General features: G+C 43.1%; 1 protein-coding gene across 6 annotated transcripts in view; it reads right to left on the bottom strand.

Moving 5' to 3' along the window:
- Positions 1 to 20,766, bottom strand: part of dclk2a (doublecortin-like kinase 2a) — a 314,799-nt gene that overhangs the window by 254,525 nt on the left and 39,508 nt on the right. For all 6 annotated transcript variants that reach the window (XM_060827326.1, XM_060827342.1, XM_060827359.1 and 3 more), the window contains exon 2: positions 5,093 to 5,424. In XM_060827326.1, the coding sequence (XP_060683309.1) occupies positions 5,093 to 5,424 (332 nt within the window). The remainder of the gene's footprint in view (positions 1 to 5,092; positions 5,425 to 20,766) is intronic.

Raw genomic sequence — 20,766 nt, 5'->3', positions numbered from 1 at the left:
GAACTCTCAAACTTGAGCTTACCTATTCAACCACCTTGGTTGCTAGTCCTAGTATTTTCATTAAGTTTCGGCTCCTTTCCATCAGTAATCTCTTATGGGGACCTTAAATCACAAACTAATCTGTCCCTGATAGCATCATTTAAGCAGTCTCCGAATTCATAAAATTCTGCTAACTTTTTTTCAAAATTGCTACAAACTGGGAAATAGATACAACCGACACGCTGATTACATTTGTGGAATCTGAACCTTCCAACAAGTTCTGCAGGATTCTCGTTACTTCTTCCCAAGTTTTGGAATGCAGTTTCTCTGGCTGCACCAAGTGCCTCAGGATGGTAAAACATTTCCCCTACAATACTCAGGATGACAAGGATGACTATATCTGCTTCAAGTTTGTTGGCTTGAGTGAAGCAAGGGAATCTTCCAGTGTAGGAGTTTCAGCTTTTGGTATTTTTCATCATACAGTTCCATGGAGCAAAACTTACCCCCTTTGTGTTTGCAAATGGAATTAACTGTGTAGCAATGTACCATGAAAATTTTAGCACTATCTTGCTTTATCTCACTTTTACCCATTTAAAACAAGATGTTTCTAAGGTAGCCTGTTCTTTTTTCCCCTGAGACTATACCCCGAACTCAAAACATTTCCCTCCGGGTAGGGTACTCAATCCTCGCAGTGTCCTTCCCAAGTGGGGTAAGTTACAAGCTGCTCCGGCACCGATCACCTTTTCCCTGGGGTGAACTCCTTTTGAATGAGTCCTCGCTTTGGTGCGGCAATGATGCTTTTGATTTCTATTTTACTGAAGAGCCTCCATGATCTGCAGTGGGGACTGTGATTCTAGTTCATTTCTTTTTAATGGATCAGTGGATTCACCCAATAGATCCTGAATCAGTTTTTACCCTTGTCGCCAGTTTTCTGTGTGTTATGTTTCAGGTAGAACAAGGAAACCAAAAGGAGCTCTGTTATATGAGGTGCAAGTTAGACTGAACTGCTTCCCTCCAAAATACCCAAGGATACTTTTTAAATAACAATCCTCCAATACTTAGCAAATACATGCGGTCTTAAGATTGCACTTTATAAAACATAAAGCAACCACTAAGAGACTTAGAAAAAAAAATAGTAGAACATTACAGCGTAGTTCAAGCCCTTCAGCCCTCGATGTTGCACCGACCTGTGGCACCAATCTGAGACCCATCTAACCTCCACTATTCCATTCTCGTCCATATGCCTATCCACTGACCACTTAAATGCTCTTAACGTTGGCAAGTCTACTACTGTTGCAGGCAGTACATTCCACACCCCTACTACGCAGTAAAGAAACTACTTCTGACATCGGACCTATATCCATCACCCCTCAATTTAAAGCTACATCCCCTCGTGCTAGCCACCACCATCAGAGGAAAAAGGCTCTTACTGTTCACCCTATTTAACCCTCTGAATATCCGATATGTCTCAATTAAGTCACCTCTCAACCTTCTTCAACATAAAAAAAAGCCTCAAATCTCTCAGTGCCATAAGACCTTCCCTCCATACCAGGCAACATCCTACTAAATCGCCTCTGAGCCCTTCCTGTGTAATGTGTAATCTAACAACTGTTAAGAAGGTATCTTTTAAAATTCCCTTGTTAAGTATGATCCACCATGTAGAGTGAACAAAGTATCTTAACCTCAGCACAAATCAATTGGACTAAAGTTGAGGTCATTTGAAGATCAACTGGCTGTTGGGAGCACAACTCAGTCACTATCTCTAATCAAGTCCAAGCATCAAAGGCAGGACTTGTTCAGGCAACTTAGGTGCTATTGGCATTGTCTGGATACTTGGAACCTGGGGTTTCACCTTGAGGAAGACAATTTGTTGAGGTGCCTTTAAATGAAGGTGAATTTTGAGAAAAAAGCCTTCCTCATCCAGATTGTGGAATTCTACTGAACTACCAGTGGGAATGCTCTCCTCCCACCTCAATTCTGCACCTCACATTTGTGACCAGAAAAGCCAGGAGAGGTGTCTGTTGCAAAAATGCAGGTTGTAACAAACTGACCCACAAACAAAAGATACCAGAGATGCACAGAATGTACAGTTAAAGTTCAGAATCCTCCTGTTTATGCAGACACCTGCTGGATTAAATGCAGGTACCAACAACTCAAGAGACGCTGTCAACGTGCAGACAATTTCTGCATAGCAAGTTGTCCTGTGCTTACATATTGCATAAGTCATGGGATGAGATCAAATGTCATGGAATCAAATGTCACGTGACCAATTCTCCCAAAAAATATGCCAAACACAGGTTAGAACTCTTCAGTACAACATATCTCAGTAGAAATGTTCAGCAACCGGAAATTGCATTGAAATCACAAACCATAAATTTTACAACTTAGCTTTGACAAAATCTCAAAAAAGAGGCTAGACCCGCTCTTGATAGATTTTATACAAAGGAATCAGACGGAAATCAGGAGGGCAAAAAGGGGACATGAGATAACTTTGGCAAATAGGATTAAGGAGAATTGAAAGAGTTTTTTACAAATACTTTAAGGTCAAAAGGGTAACTAGGGAGAGAATAGGGCCCTCAAAGATCAGCAAGGCAGCCTTTGTGTGGAGCTGCAGGAGATGGGGGAGATATTAAACAAGTATTTTGCATCAGTATTTACTGTGGAGAAGGACATGGAAGATATAGAATGTGGGGAAATAGATGGTGGCACCTTGAAAAATGTCCATGTTACGGAGGATGTCATGAAACACATAAAAGTGGGTAAATCCCCAGGACCTGATCAGGTATACCCTAGAACTTTGTGGGAAGCTGGGCCTCTTGCTAAGATATTTGTACCATCAATACTCACAGGTGAGATGCCAGAAGACTGGAGGTTGGCTAACTTGAGACCATTATTTCAGGTAGGCGGTAAAGACAAGCCAGGGAACTATAGACTAGTGAGCCTGACGTCCATAGTGGGCAAGATGTTGAAGAGAATCGTGAGGGACAGGATGTACATGTATTTGGAAAGGCAAGGACTGATTAGGGATAATCAACATGGCTTTGTGCGTGGGAAATCATGTCTCACAAACTTGACTGAGTTTTTTTGAAGAAGTAACAAAGAGGATTGATGAGGGCAGAGCAGTTGCTGTGATCTATATGAACTTCAGTAAGGCATTCTATAAGGTTCCCCAGGGGAGACTGGTTGGCAAGGTTAGATCTCATGGAACACAGGGAGAATTAAACATTTGGATACAGAACTGGCTCGAAGGTCGAAGTCAGAGGCTGGTGGTGAAGGGATATTTTTCAGACTGGAGGCCTGTGACCAGTGATGTGCCACAAGGATCGGTGCTGGGTCCTCTACCTCTTATCATTTATACAAATGATTTGGATGCGAACATAGGAGGTGTAGTTAATAAGTTTGCAGGTGACACCAAATAGGTGGTGTAGTGGACAGCGAAAAATGTGACCTCAGAGTACAACGGATGAGATAGGTCAATGGGCTGAGGATTGGCAGATGGAGTTTAATTTCGATAAATGCAAAGTGCTATGTTTTAGAAAAGCAAATCTTAGCAGGACTTATACACTTAATGGTAAGGTCCTAGGGAGTGTTGTTGAACAAAGAGACCTTGGAGTGCAGGTTCATAGTTTCTTGAAATTGGAGTCACAGGTAGATAGGAAAGTGAAGGCGGTGTTTGGTATGCTTTCCTTTATTGGTCAGGGTATTGAGTAGAGATGTACCGCATGGAAACAGACCCTTCGGTCCAACCTGCCCATGCCGACCAGATATCCCAACTCAATCTAGTCCCACCTGCCAGCACCTGGCCCATATCCCTCCAAACCTTTCCTACTCATATACCCATCCAAATGCCTCTTAAATGTTGCAATTGTACCAGCCCCCACCACATCCTCTGGCAGCTCATTCCATACATGTACCACACTCTGTGTGAAAAGGTTGCCCCTTAGGTCTCTTTTATATCTTTCCCATCTCACCCTAAACCTATGCCCTCTAGTTCTGGACTCCCCAACCCCAGGGAAAAGACTTTGTCTGTTTATCCTATCCATGCCCCTCTTAATTTTGCAAACCTCTATAAGGTCACCCCTCAGCCTCCGACGCTCCAGGGAAAACAGCCTCAGCCTGTTCAGCCTCTCCCTGTAGCTCAGATCCTCCAACCCTGGCAATATCCTTGTAAATCTTTTCTGAACCCTTTCAAGTTGCACAACAACTTTGCGATAGGAAGGAGACCAGAATTGCACGCAATATTCCAACAGTGGCCTAACCAATGTCCTGTACAGCCGCAACATAACCTCCCAACTCCTGTACTCAATACAGGATTTGAATTGTAGGGAGAGGTTGATAGGCTGGAGCTGTTTTCCCTGGAGTATCAGAGGCTGAGGAGTGAGAGGTTTATAAAATCATGAGGGGCATGGATAGGATAAACAGGCAAAGTCTTTTCCTGGGGTAAGGGAGTCCAGACCTAGAGGGCATAGGTTTAGGGTGAGATGGGAAAGATATGAAAGGATCCTAAGGGGCAACTTTTTCACTCAGAGGGTGGTACGTGTATGGAATGAGCTGCTAGAGGAAGTGGTGGAGGCTGATACAATTACAACATTTAAGAGGCATCTGGATGGGTAAATTAATAGGAAGGGTTTGGAGGGGTATGGGCCAGGTGCTGGCAAATGGGACTAGATTAGATTGGGATATCTGGTCGGCATAGACAAGTTGGACCAAAGGGTCTATTTCTGTCCTGTACATCTCTATGACTCTATGAATAGTACAAGGAGAGTTACCTCATCTGACCTTCACATAGCCAAGTTAAAAGAATTTTAATATATGTGAACAAGGAGGTTATCAAACCTGCATCTGCACACCAAAATTTCTCATGAAAACGTCAGAATGAATACGTCAGGTTAAGGTCATTTTGACGCCACATACAAATTAATTAAAAAGGTGTTAGAAATTGTGTTCAGCCTTGACAAAACATAACAGATTGTACCATCAGAAACAGCTAGAAATTCAGACAACAAGGGCAGACACGGTGTTACAAAGTTTAACCATGGTACCTGTACAAATATGTACTCTTACTCTCTGTAAATGTTGTATGATCAAGGAGTTAGATCAGAGCATTTCCTACCTGCTTTCCATCAAGTGTGTATAGCCTTCTGACTGCTCCAGAATCTAACTTGATGGCGTCTGTAATGTCATTTAACACCTGCTCGAATGAATGCGCTGTCTTCTTATTGAGAAGAATCCTCACAGCTTTCCGTGGTTTTACACCACTGCGGATAACGGTCACCAGCTTGGGCCTGATAAAATCCTTCGATTCTTTCCCTTCACCTCTTGATGTCAGTGATGAAAGAGAGCGGGATGTTCCTGCTTTGATATTGACTGACCAGTTTGGATTAACGTTCTTCGCATAGTCTACTTTCCGAAATGGCTCATTGGATGCACAAACATAGCTTTCTCCTGTTTGAAAAGAAAAGATGCCCTTGTAAAAGATAGATTCACTTTCCAAAGGATTGTATTTCTGATTTTATCTTTACCATATCTACTGGGTACTCATTAGAACAGACAGTTATATCCCATTGCTTTCACTAAACAAAAGTGTCACTATAGGAAATATGATGGCATTTTTACATCAGTAACTTGATACAATAAGAACTCTTTTGAAGAAAATTAGTGAAATACTCTAAACTTGTGAAGCAGATTGATCTTTCTGTAGAATGTAGCAGTTCAGCCTCTTCACAAAGTCTGGCCAAAAATAGCTATGGGAATGGTCACAAGGTATAACTTACAAATGTTGTTTAAAAGGTTAAATTAATAACATCACAACAAACAGTTTAACCATGTGATGCTCGTAAAGTATATATTTGTTGAAGTAGCATGGAGGCCAGCTCAATGGAATCCAGCTTCTCCAGAGTATTTAACTCAGAACGTCATGCCGAAATCTGGCATTATGAGGGAAGAAGTGCTGTTCTGCCTTCACAAGACAGGAGTGGTCTGAGACAAGGAGTGAGAAAGGGAGGCTGAAGTGCTGAGGTCCGGAGTTCTCAATTAGCTGAGTAGGTCAGGGATTAATTACTCACCCCAATGGCTTTCTTGTCTCAAAATTAGGATCAGGAAGATTGTCAGGTTAAATTGCTCAATACAACTAAAAATGATCACAGTGTGATTTTAGAATTTCATTTTGTTTTTGTTTTCCATCATGGGATGTGGAGATCACTGATTAAGTCAGCATTTCTTACTTTCCCCTGATTGCCCTTGAGAAAGTGAGTTGTCCACTTAAACTGTTGTAGCCCATAAGGTACAGGGACACCGAAAATGCTGTTCAGGAGGGAGTTCAGGATTTTCACCCAACAGTGAAGTAATGGCAATACAGTTTCACTTCAGGATGATGGGTGGCTTGGAGAAAACTTACAGGTGGTGTCCCCTTGCATCTGTTGCCCTTGTCCGTCCAGGAGTTAGAGGCTGCAAGTTTGGAATGAGCTGCTGAAGATGGACTGTACAGATGACACACACTGCTGCCTCTGTGCATCAGTGGTGAAGGAAACAAAGTTTAAAAGATGGTGGATGTTAATTAAGAGCAAATGTTTGGTCCTTGACAGTATTAAGTTGGAGTGTTTTTGGGGGCTCCAAATTAGTGAGAAATGACCAGGTGGCAACTACAGTGGAGACCTCAGCTACATCAATATTTCCTGGATACATGCTGGGACCTGCACTCTTGTGGCTCAAGCCATGCCTTGGGATCTGTTTGATGGGGACATCACTCTGGAAGTGGCAGAAATGACAGAGAATGGCATGTTAAACACAAAACTAGAGGGGTGGAGGATGAGGGCACAAGAAGCTACTGTCATAGCTTGGGGAGTAGGGCAAGGGATGGAAACAAAAGCATGGGCCTAGGACAGACATGTTCAAAAGCTCTGCCCTTTGAGGCTCGGTCCATCAGCTTCCATCCAACATCCTCCTCCTCGCCTGGCTGAATTTGTTCTCACATTGAGCAACTTCCCCTTTAATTTCACTCACTTCTCCAAACAGAATAGGTCACTGAGTATCACCACCTCCCTTTTTGTTGCATATACAAAACATTCCTTGTTCCCATCCAACTCAGGACATCCTTCATCTTTTCATGGAATAGTAATGACTGGAGTGGCACTGCTTACTGCAATTGCTCAAAACCAAAATCACAATCCTCAGCTGACTTCCAATTTCCATTTTCTCTCACCGTCACATGGACTTTCTCCCAGATGTTCCTTCCCTTCCATGATTTCTCCATTTCTGGGATAGGCTGTAAATGAATATTCACTGTAAGCCCTTCAATTCCCAAAGCTACCTCGACCACATATTCTCAAAACTTGCTTCCTAAGACTTAATTCCGTTCCTCCAGTTTTTCCAACATTGTTGCATCTAATCTATGAAACCAACATTCATTCCAAAATTTCTGATATATCATCCTTAACTAAGGATTCTCCCCACAGTTGACTGGTTCTTCACAATGTCTATCCCCTTCCCCGAATTCTGGTCCCACCTTTTCCTTCCCGTGACTTCATCTTGATACCCCAGGACATTCTATCGATCATAGTTCTTCATTTTTGCCACCATGAAACACATCGTTCCCTCCTTTAACCTTCCACAGAAATGGTTCCCTCCACAACCTTCTAGCCCACTTCTCAGTTACCCTCAAAACCTCCAACTCTTCCATGCATGCACAATAAATGAACATCTATCATTTCATATTCTTCCATCTCACTGTTGGAAGCCACAAATACCCCTTCCAAGTGATCAGCAATTTACATGTACTTCTTTCAACGTAGCATATCATGTCTGCTGCTTAGAACACTGTCTAGCCTACACTGCGGAGACAAAATGCAGATTACACAATTGCTGCACAAAATATTACCATTCAGTCCTCAAGCGTGACCCTGAGCTTTCAGTTGCTGGTCATTTTAATTCTTCACTTCTCACCTTGAGTTGACCTCCGCCTCTTACAATGAGATTCAACATAAACTTGAGGAAGCGCACTTCATATTTCAATTTTACGGTCTTCCAAACTCAACATGGGAGTCCAACATTTTCAGAGCATAACCCTTCTCCCCAAATTGTTATTCTTTTTTACTTTTTCCACAGTTTTTAGTTTTATTCAGAGAGCTGCTGTTCCTTATTCTGCTGTTCCTGCCTCCTGTAGCCAGTATACAATTTCTTTATTTCTGCCATTTTCACTCACTTTGGCTCTGTACTGAAAATAAATTTTGTCATTTCATGTCACCTGACTTCCATCCTGTCGCATATCTTCTTGTTTGTTTGTTTCCCATCCTCCCTTTCACAGGCTGAAAATCTATTACAGTCCTTAATTTATCTCAGTTCTCATGACACGACGTATCGGAGTCTACCCTGTTTCTCCTTCCACATGCTGACTGACCGCCTGTGTATTTCCAGTATTTTGCATTTTTAAGCTGACACAACTCATACTACTGATGTCAAACATCCGAAATACAAACAGAAAATACTGGATATACTCCGAAGGTCAGACAACACCTCTGGAGAGTTAAACAGCTCGTGGATGACACCTGAATGACATTTATGCAGAATGATGTAAGTATTCATTTCACATATTTTCTGAACAGGGTCCCATCGGAATTTAACATGATCTTCTTGTTTTTCCTTCTTGTACATCTTGACTGGGATTCTGATACGTCGCGACCTTGCCAAAGGCCTACTCGAGCTGCTACACTTAGCAACGTAACCAGTTATATTGCTTTACTTCAGTATCTCCTTGCCACTCTACACCAGTTACTTAGCCTTCCACAGTCACTTTCTTTTATCATTTATCAATATAGACCATCCCCTTCCTTTCCTAAATTTCACTTGTTAACTGTCTACCAAACCTCATGCTTGTTTATGCCTCCCACATGACTTGCTTTAGTCTGTATCATCTGCAGACTGAGCTCACCACTATTACTGTCAAGTGAACAATGAAGGCCAATCACTTTGGAAATTGCAGCTCTCAGAACACACTGTCACTTTGCATAAGTACTCTGTGAACTCCCCGGACACATTAACGTCACTCTGTACAGGTAATCTGTGTTCATAACTACCAGCAATTCTCTTATACTTGACAGCTAGACAGACCTGCAAAACACACAGGCCCTGGCGTTTCTTTTATTCAAGGGGATGAGGTAGCAGTAGAATAAATAACCCAGAACTCATTAATAGAAACAGTTAGATAAGTAATGCTCAACAGGGAGACTAGGAGGTTATTTTAGATTAGATTCCCTACAATGTGGAAACAGGCCCTTCAGCCCAACAAGTCCACACTGACCCTCTGAAGAGTGACCCACCCAGACCCATTTCCCTCTGACTAATGCACCTAGCACTGTGGGCAATTTAGCATGGCCAATTCACCTGACCTGCACATCTTTGGACTGTGAGAGGAAACTGGAGCCCCCGGAGGAAACTCACGCAGCCATGGGAAGAATGTGCAAACTCCACACAGTCGCCCAAGGCTGGGATCAAACCTGAGTCCCTGGCTCTGTGAGGCAGCAGTGCTAACCACTGAGCCACTGTGCCGCCCAAAGGTTATGCAGAAGCACATGTTCCAGCTCTCCTGCATCTCAAAGCCTGGCTGGAGCTTGCACAGGAAAGGTGCACCCAGCAGAATGATGATTTGATTGTTAGTATTGCAGTTGGCTACAAGCAAAAATCAAATAAATGGAGTATCAGGGAAAAGACACGCCTTTGATATATATAGGTGCAGTGTTGGGGGTCTTAACCGTGGATATCAACAGGAAGGTACAGGCCATCTCTCCACGGGGTGAAGAGCCCCTCAGGAAATGCTCAAAGAAAACACAACAGTCATGTAGGAAGTTGTTCAATGACCTTGTGTGTGATCAACATCATTAGTTGTGTACCACTGCTCTGCAATTTCTCAGGCTGTTCAATATGTCACATATCCCACTCACTCATCAACAGTCCCTAGTCAGGACATGTACATAAGATTCCATCTTACCAACACGCACAAACAAAATTTATTACTAACCATACACTGCCTCTCCGCACCCATAGATTTTCGGTTCCAGCAGGCGGATCACCAAGAACGCAGTACCCTTCATATTATAAGTTTGCTCACTGAGCTGGTAGGTTTGTCACTATGAGAGGTGACACCATCAGTGAGCCTCCAGACTGATGATGTTAGCTCACATGGTGATGAAACTTCTGAAAACAAACCTGGCAGCTCAGCGAGCAAACTTACAACCTGAACCTCGATTTGAGCTACTAATCTTCTCAAAACAAGAGTACACTAATATCATTCATAGTTGTTCAAGTCTCTTGCAGGACAAGGTCACAATCAGTCACAGGGAACAGGGTCAAAAAGCCTTATAGCTCTGAGAACTGTCAAGGAGGTGATATACTACCAACTGTGATAAAGCCCATGGCACTCAATCATCAAAACAAAATGTTGAGTGTGTCCTGCCTATGCCCCTGCTCAACTCCAAGAGCATCCTTACTGCAATTTGGTATGCAGTACAAACTGCTAATAGTGGTAACATTGACTTTTTAAAACATTCTGTCATGCAACAGGTGCACAGTACTTACTGCCCATCGCTAACTGGTTCTGAGAAAATCAGAACATGACAAACTCCAAATGTGAAGCACAGCCGTCCATCTGTGGCAGATACTCCCAGACTGCGGTTAGGAAGAGAGTTCTAGGACTTTGACCCAGTGACAGTGAAGTGATGGCAATATATTTCCAGGGGACATGCAGGTGGTGATGTTTTTCACTTCACCCTCCTTCCCTCAAGCCCAACCTTCCCACTCTGAATTGCTGCTGAGGGTTCACGGGAAGAATGAGAACAGTACTATCCCCATTTGTTTTCCATAACACTCTCAGCTAACAGCTCACCAATTCCTGAGCAGCTGGGCATAGGTAGACTGGATCAGTGAATGCACCAGCTCACAAGACAGTCAGGTTGCATGCAATTTCCACGATCAAATACTCAAACGAGGACTCTGATTGGGAACCATACATAGCAATGCTGCTGAGCGCATCAAGGACGGCAGGCCTGCCAGACAACCTCCTGACACAGTCAAGAACTAATGAAGAGTCTGCCTCCAATCAACAAAAAGATATCTGATGGTATCATGCAGAGTCTGGACTACATCTGTTCTCCAGCCAACTCCAATGTGAAAATGGCAGAGACACTAACCACATTTTCTGGTTATCTTCATAATTGAAGATGCAGATTACACAGCAGAAATAGCAGGTAACAATGGTGTGAGTAAGAGTGAGGAACCTAAAATAATTAATAATTGCAACAAAAGCATAATGGAGAAGTCTAAGAGTCATACAGCATAGAAAAAGACCTTAGCGAGTTTTGAGAAGATTTGTAGCTCAGGTTGAGGTTCTGGATATAGGTTTGCTCACTGAGCTGCAAGGTTCATTTCCAGATGTTTTATCACCCTCATAAGTAACATCTTCAGTGGGCCTCAGGTGAAGCACTGCTGAAAATTCCTGCTTTCTATTTATATGTTTGGGTTTCTTTGGGTTGATGATGTCATTTGCTGTGGTGAAGTCACTTCCTGTTCCTTTTCTCAGGGGGTGGTAGATAGGGTCTAACTCGATGTGTTTGTTGGTAAGAGTTCTGGTTGGAATGCCGTGCTTCAAGGAATTCTCATGCATGTCTCTGTTTGGTTTGTCCTAGGATGGATGTATTGTCCCATCAAAGTGGTGTCCTTCCTCATCTGTATGTAAGGATACTAGGGAGAGTGGGTCGTGTCTGTGTGGGTAGTTGATGCTCATGTATCATGGTGACTAGTTTTCAGGCTGTTTGTCCGATGCAGTGTTTGTTACAGTTCTTGCATGGTATTTTGTAAATTACATTAGTTTTGCTTCCTGTCTGTATTGGGTCTTTCAAGTTCATTAGCTGCTGTTTCAGTGTGTTGGTGGGTTTGTGGGCTACCCTGATGCCAAGGGGTCTGAGTAGTCTGGCAGTCATTTCCAAGATGTCTTTGATGTAGGGGAGAGTGGCTAGGGTTTCTGGATATGTTTTGCCTACTTGTTTGGGTTTGTTGCTGAGAAATCGGCGGTGTGTGTTCATTCTTTTTGAATACACTGTATAGGTGATTTTCCTCTGCTCTGTGTAGTCTCTCTGTGCTGCAGTGTGTAGTGGCTCATTGAAATAATGTTCTGATGCAGCTTCATTTGTGGGTGTTGGGATGGTTGCTTCTGTAGTTCAATATTTGGTCTGTAAGTGTTGTTTTTCTGTAGACGCTGGTTTGAAGTTCCCTATTGCCTGTTCGCTCTAGGAATGGCAGCTTGTTGTTGTTTTCCTCCTCTTCAAAAAGAACGGGTATCCAATGAACATAGTCCACCAGTTTCTCAGCAACAAACCCAAACGAGCAGACAAAACGCAGCCAGAAACCCTAGCCACTCTCTCCTACATCAAAGACATCTCGGAAATGACTGCCAGACCACTCAGACCCGTTGGTATCATGGTAGCCCACAAACCCACCAACACACTAAAACAGCAGCTAATGAACTTGAAAGACCCGATACAGACAACAAGCAGAACTAACATCATTTACAAAATACCGTGCAAGAACTGTAACAAACACTACATCGGACAAACAGCCTGAAAACTAGTCACCATGATCCATGAGCATCAACTAGCCACAAAATGACATGACCCACTCTCACTAGTATCCTCACATACAGATGAGGAAGGACACCACTTTGATTGGGACAATACATCCATCCTAGGACAAGCCAAACAAAGACACGCACGAGAATTCCTAGAAGCATGGCATTCCATGGCATGGAACTCTATCAACAAACACATTGAGTTAGACCCCATCTATCACCCCCTATAAAAAAGAACAGGAAGTAACTTCACCACAGGAAATAACATCAGCACAGGAAATGACATCACCAACCCAAGAAACCCCAAACATATAAATAGAAAGCAGGAATTTTCAGCAGTGCTTCGCCTGAGGCCCACTGAAGATGTTACCTAGGAGAGTAACAAAACATCTGGAAATGAACCAGCTCAGCAAGCAAACCCACATCCATAGAAACAGACCTTCAGTCCAACCAGACTATGCTGACCATATTCCAAAGCTAAACTAGTCCCACCTGCCTGTGCTTGGCCCATAACCCTCCAAACCTTTCCAATTCACAGACTTGACCAAATGACTTTTAAACAGTGCATCTGTACCTGCATCCATGATTTCTCTGCAAGTTCATTCTACACACGAACCACTCTGTGCAAAAAAAATTGCCCTCATGTCCTTTTTTAAAATCTTTCTCCTCTCACCTAAAAAATACACCACTTTGTTTCAAACTCCCTCACCATAGGGAAAAGGAGCAATTAAGGCAAATGTGCTAAATGCTTTCTTAACCACCCTGTCTACCTGTGATGCTAATTTCAAAGAATCATGTACCTGAATCCTTAGTCCTCTCTATTTGACAACGCTACCCAGGACCCGACTATTAAGTCTTGCCATTGTTTGTTCTACCAAAATGCAATACCTCACATTTATCCAAATTAAACTTCAACCGCCACTCATCAGTCCATTGACCCAACTGATCAAGATCTCTTTATAATCTTAGGTAACATTCTTCACTGACGACTTTACCATCAATTTTGGTGTCATCTGCAAACTGACTCACCATGCCTCCTATATTCTCATCAAAATCAGTTGTATAAATGACCAACAAAAGTGGACCCAGTACCGATCCCTGTGGAATACAAGCCTCCAATCCAGAGAACAACCCTCCATCATCACCCTCTGTTTCCTACAGTTAAGCTAATTTTGTGTTCAACTGGCTCACCCTGAATCCCATGTGATCTAACTTAGTCAACCACACCAGAATCTTGTCAAAGGCTTTATTGAAGTCCAAGTAAACAAATGTCAACTGCACTGCCCTCAATTGTTTTGGTTATTTCACTTTAAAAATACTCAAGTCAACCAAAGTTATGAGGCATGATTTTCCTCACATTAAATCATGCTGATTATCCCTAATCAATCCTTGCCTCTCCAAATGCATGGAAATCCTATCTGTCAGAATCACCTCCAACAACTTACCTACCACCAATGTCAGTCTCAGAAGTCTATAATTCCCAGGTTTCTCCTTACAGCCTTTCTTAACTAATGGCACCACATTAGCTACACTCCAGTCCTCCAGTGCTTCACCCACGTTTATAGATGATACAAATATTTCTGCTGAGGGCCCTGCAATTTCCTCCCTAATTTCCCACATCCTGGAATACACTTGATCAGGTCCTGGAGATTTATTTACCTTTATGTTTCTAAGACCTCTAGCACTTCGTCTTCTTTACTGTGAACGATTTTCAATACATCAACATTCATTGCCCTGAATTTTCTAGCCTCTATTCCTTTATCGACTGATGCAAATTATTTATTTAATATCTCTCATCTCTGGAGGTTCAACACAACGATGACCTTGTTGATCTTTAAGGGGTCCGACTCTCTCTCACCAGTTGCTCTCCTGATCTTAATGTATTTGGAGAATCTTTTTGAATTATCTTTAGGGATTGAAAATGACCAAATCTCCAGGTTCCCAGATTGCCTAAACTGTAAAGACTTGGAAGAAGCAATTGCAGAGTCAGTAGTCACTGGTTACAATTTTCTAAAATTTTCTAAATTAATGGATTGGAAATTTGCCACTAACCAGGAATAGGAGAGAGAGTTGACATACAAACCAATTAGCAGTCATTGGGAAACGCTGGCATGTGTCATTAAGGAGGTTTTACTTCTGTACTTAGAAAATCACAGTATGAACAGACAAAATCAAAATGATTTTTTGATAGATAACTGTCACATTTGACAAATTGATTACAGTTTTTCAAGCATGCAACTAATAAGGTGAATGAATGGAGCCAGTGGATGCATTACCTTTAGAATTTTCACAAGGTACCACACAAAAGGCAAAATACACAGAGTGAGGCTCACGGGTTGTGGTAACGTACCAGTAAGGAAGAAGGATGGGTTGATAATAGAAAGCAGAAAGTAGGGATAAGCAGAATGTTGTTCAAGTAGGCAGGCTTTGATAAGTAGAATGCCTCAAGGATCAGTACTGGTGCCTCAGAGATTTACAAAGCATATTAAACACTTGAAAAACAATTACAAAGTAAAGATCATGTCTTCTTATTTTCTGTATGTTTAACTATGGCCTGAAATAAGAAAAGGGCGGTTTTAAAAATCAAGGATTACAGAAAGGGTCGCTGCACTTTTAAAAGGAGTTACTGACACTCATTGTTAATGTTATTTATACTGTCTGTAACTGCTGTTACACTGCCAAGTAAAACTGGCTTTGCTGAATCACGTTTTATTTTGCTCAAAAATTGCATTAGGCCATGTAAAACTCTGTAAAACTATGCAGAGGGTTTGTCAGTCTGCCATAGCATTGGGACACAGACAGTCTTCACACCTATTGTTTAAAAAGCTGAGCTATCCTGAGAATGTAAGTTTAAAGAAGTTCTGGGATTCACATATCAAAGAACAGAAACCAGTATACTGTATCCCATTCTAAAAGATAAATATTTTCATCTAAAACTGTTTACTGTAACACATCTCCATGACATTAGAACATAGAACAATACAGCACAGAACAGGCCCTTTGGCCCTCGATGTTGCACCGACCTGTGAACTATTCTCAGCTCGTCCCCCTACACTATCCCAAAATCATCCATGTGCTTATCTAAGGATTGTTTAAATCTCCCTAATGTGGCTGAGTTAACTACATTAGCAGGTAGGGCATTCCACGCCCTTACCACTCTCTGTGTAAAGAACCTGCCTCTGACATCGGTCTTAAATCTATCACCCCTCAATTTGTATTTATGGCCCCTTGTACAAGCTCATGTCATCACCCTAGGAAAAAGACTTTCACTGTATAACTTATCTAATTCTCTGATCATCTTGTATGTCTCTATCAAATCCCCTCTTAGCTGCCTTCTTTCCAATGAGAAAAGACCCAAGTGTCTCAGCCTGTCCTCATAAGACCTTCCCTCCAGACCAGACAACATCCTGGTAAATCTCCTCTGCACCTTTTCCAATGCTTCCACATCCTTCCCAAAATATGGAGACCAGAACTGTACACAATATTCCAAGTGTGGCCGCGCCAGCATTTTGTATAGTTGCAGCATGATATTGCGGAGAAAGTGAGGACTGCAGATGCTGGAGATCAGAGCTGAAAATGTGTTGCTGGAAAAGCGCAGCAGGTCAGGCAGCATCCAAGGAACAGGAGATTCGACGTTTCAGGTATAAGCCCTTCTTCAGGCCTTATGCCTCTACAAATGAAACCTAACACACCGTATACCTTCTTAACTGCACTATCCACCTGAGTGGCAATTTTCAGGGATCTATGTACATGGACTTCAAGATCCCTCTGCACATCCACACTACCAAGAATCGTTCCATTGACCCAGTATTCTGCCTTCCTGTTATTCTTCCCAAAGTGCATCACTTCACATTTACCTGCATTGAACTCCATTTGCCACCTCTCAGCCCAATTCTACAGTTTATCCAAGTCCCCCTGCAAACTGTAACATTCTTCCACACTGTTCACTACTCCACCGACTTTAGTGTCATCTGCAAACTTACTAATCCATCCACCAATGCCTGCGTATAAGTTATTTATAAAAATGACAAACAGCAGTGGTCCCAAAACAGATCCTTGTGGTACACCACTAATAACCGGACTCCAGGCTGAATATTTTCCATCAACCACCACTCGCTGCCTTCTTTCAGAAAGCCAGTTTCTAATCCAAACTGCTAATTCACTTTCAATTCCATGCCTCTGCATTTTCTCCAACAGCCTACCATGTGGAACCTTATCAAAGGCTTTACTGATGTCTATGCAGACCACGTCAACTGCCCTACCCTCATCTACATGTTTGGTCACCTTCTCAAAAAAACTCAGGTTTGTGAGACATGGCCCGCCCTTGACAAAACCATGTTGACTATCTGAAATCAAATTGTTGCTTGTTAGATGGTTATAGATCTTATCTCTCATAATCCTTTCCAAAACTTTTCCTACAACAGAAGTAAGGCTCACTGATCTATAATTACCTGGTCATCTCTACTGCCCTTCTTGAACAAGGGCACATTTGCAACCCTCCAGTCCTCTGGTACCAAACCTGTAGACAATGACGACTCAAATATCAAAGCCAAAGGCTCTGCTATCTCCTCCCTAGCATCCCAGAGAATTCGCATATAAATCCCATTCGGCCCAGGGGATTTGTCTACGTCCATTCCTTCTAGAATTGGTAACGCCTGTTCAGAACTAACCACGATCCTTTCTAGTCTAATATCTCGTACCTCACTCTTCTCCTCAACAATAATCTCCTTTTCCTGAGCGAAAACTGATGAGAAATGTTAGTTTTGCACCTCTCCGATCTCCACAGGGTCCACACTCTTCCCACTTCTGTCTTTGACTGGCCCTACTCCTACTCTAATCATCCTTTTATTCCTCACATACCTATAGAAAGCTTTAGGGTTCTCCTTTATTCTATTTGCTAAAGACTGCTTGTGTCCTCTCTTTGCTCCTCTTAACTCTCTCTTTAAATCCTTCCAAGCTGATCTGTAATTCTCCATCACCTCATCTGAACCATCTTGCCTCATCAACACATAAGCCTCCTTCTTCTTCGTAACAAGTGATGTAATTTCTATTGTAAATCACGGTTCCCTTACTTTAATCACTTCCTGCCTGCCTGACGGGGACATACCTATCAAGGACGTGCAATATTTGTTCCTTAAATCAGCTCCACATTTCCATTGGCTGCATCTCCTGCATTTTGCTACCCCATTCTATGCATCCTAATTCTTGCTTAATCGCACTATAATTGCTCTTGCTCCATCGATAACTCTTGACCTGTGGCATGTACTTATCCCTTTCCATCGCTAAACTAAACATAATTGAATTATGGTCACTCTCTCCAAAGTGCTCACCTAGAACTAAATCAAACACCAGGCCTGGTTCATTACCAAGCACCAGATCCAGCGTGGCCTCCCCTCTTGTCAGCCCTTCGACATACTGTGTCAGGAAACCCTCCTGTACACACTGGACAAAAACTGATCGATCCAAAGTACTAGAGTTATAGCATTTCCAGTCAATGTTGGGTAAGTTAAAGTCCCCCAATAATGACCACACTGTTCCTTTTACTCCTACCCAGAATAATTTTGCTAATCGTCTCTTCCACCTCCCTGGAACTCTGCTGATGCCTATAAAAAACTCCAAATAGTGTGACCCCTCCTCTCCTGTTTCTAACCTCAGCCCACAATACCTCAGTAGACAAGTTCTCATCAAAAGTTCTCTCAGCCACCGTTATACTTCCTTGACTAACAAGGCCACGCTTCCCCCTCTTTTATTGCCTACTTAATGAAAGTTCTAAACCCTGGAACCTGCAACATCCATTCCTCACCCTGATCTATCCATGTCTCCGAAATGGCCACAACACCCAAGTCCCAGGTACCCATCCATGCTGCAAGCTCACCTACCTTATTTTGGATACTTCTGGTGTTGAAGTAGACACACTTCAAACCACCTCGCTGTCTGACAGCACATTTCTGTGACCCTGAAATCTTGTCCCTGTCCTTCCTACTCTCATCCTCCTGTGCACTGGAACTACACCTCCAGTTCCCATCCCCCTGCTGAGCTGGTTTAAACCCACCCGAATAGCACCAGCAAATTTCCCCCCCAGGATATTAGTGCCCCTCTGGTTCAAGTGAAGACCGTCCTGTTTGTACAAGTCCCACCTTCCCCAGAATGAGCCCCAATTATCCAAGAACCTGAAACCCTCCCTCCTGCACCATCCTTGCAGCCACGTGTTCAGCTGATATCTCTCTCTATTCCTTGCCTCGCTATCACGTGGCATGGGTAACAAACCAAAGATGATAACTCTGTTTGTGCTAGCTCTCAGCTTGTACCCTAGCTCCCTGAACTCCTGTCTTACATCCCTATCCCTCTTTCTCCCATGTCGTTGGTACCTACATGAATATGACTTGAGGCTGGTCACCCTCTCCCTTCAGGACCCCAAAGGTACGATCTGAGACATCACAGACCCTGGTACCTAGGACGCAACACACCAGCCGCGAGTCTCGCTCGTTCCCAACAAACCTTCTATCTGAGTCTCTAACTAAGGAGTTCCCAATGACTAACACTCTCCTCCTTTCCCTCCTTCACTCCTGTGCAACAGGGACAGGCTCTGTGCCAGAGACTTGGGCCCCACTGCTTGCCCCTGGTAAGTCGTCCCCCTCAACAGTATCTAAAACAGTATACATGTTTTTCAGGGGAACGAACACATGGGATTACTCCACTGACTGTCTTTTTCCCCTTTCGAACAGTCACCCAGCTTTCTTCGTGCCAAGGAGTAACTACCTCCCTGTAACTCCTATCTATCTCAGCCTCTGCCTCCCAAATGATCCAAATGAGAAAACACTGACTTATACAGCTGGACGGAACTAAAAATAAGAAGTCCCTCCTTTCCCAGAAACCCCTGTTCTCTGACTTCAAATACAAAAGCTCAAATCAGGGATTCACTGCTCCCGCTCGGCCCCTGGTACAAGCTCCCACCCTTCGAGTTGCTGCTGCTGCTGACAAACAGAAATGGAGGACTCCTAGGCTCAGTGGACTCCTTTGGCTATAAACTCTGTGAGCATGATCTTCACCTCCACAACCACCTGATGAAGGAGCAGCGCTCTGAAAGCTAGCGCTTCCAAATAAATCTATTGGACGATAAATCAGTGTTATGTGATTTTTAACTTTGCCCAAAAAAGAATGTTCCACAGTGACACCATTGAGGGGGCAGCATTCAATCCTGGACTATGTCTACAGTCAAAGAAACATCCGTGCACTCTCTGACCACATTTCCATTCGCTCTCGTCCCCATCCCACCCCTTCCACCATTGCAGCTGAGCCGGTCGCAGTGCCACAAGTTTGACTCTAACTACATTCGTCCGATAAACCATCGACTTCACCAGTGTCCAAAATGAAAAACTGGGGCGTGAGTGAAATAAGCCCAGGAGCTCCTGTACTATCTACCAGGTCATTCCATACTGTCTAGCAGTTAGCCAACCTGCCTCTATCTACACGGTATTACACAGCAGGTCAGGCAGCATCCGAGGAGCAGGAGAATTGACGTTTCGGGCAAAAGTGCTTCATTCCCAAAACATCGATTCTCCTGTTCCTGAGCTGCTGCCTGACATGCTGTGCTTTTCCAGCACCTCACTCTTGACTCTAATCTCTAGCATCTGCAGTCCTCACTTTCACTTCCTTAACCTGCAGTGTGATCACTTTGATAAACATACTATCCACGTAGTTCTCAGTCTTCTGCAGCACTGAGTTCCACAGATTAACCATCGTCTGAACGAAGAAATTGCTCCTCATCTCATTTCTAAAGGGTTTCCCAAGACTCTGCATCTGTACCCTCAGGTGCCAGTCCCTCCTACTAGTGGAAACATCTTCTCCATTCTATCCAGGCATCTCCGTACTCTAAGTTTCAGTAAGATCCCCCATATGCTTCTAAATTCCATTGAGTAAAGACACAAGAATCTACAACTGCTCCTTATATAACAAGCCCTTCACCCCAGGATTATGCTTCTGAATTTCCCCGGACTCCCTCCAAGGCCGGAGCATCCTTCCTGAGTCAGCTGGACAAAAACTGCTCACAATCTTCCAAATGCATTTCTGATCAGAGCTTTATTCAGCCTCAGCAGACCTCTGCTGTCATAATCTTGAAATAAATGCTAACGTTGCATTTGCTTTCTGAACCGCCAACTGAACCTGCATGTTAA

The sequence above is a fragment of the Hemiscyllium ocellatum genome, chromosome 1 (assembly GCF_020745735.1).
Source record: "Hemiscyllium ocellatum isolate sHemOce1 chromosome 1, sHemOce1.pat.X.cur, whole genome shotgun sequence".
Lineage (NCBI taxonomy): Eukaryota > Metazoa > Chordata > Chondrichthyes > Orectolobiformes > Hemiscylliidae > Hemiscyllium > Hemiscyllium ocellatum.
Note: the sequence above shows the minus strand (reverse complement) of the source record. Positions and strands in the feature narration are given on the sequence as shown.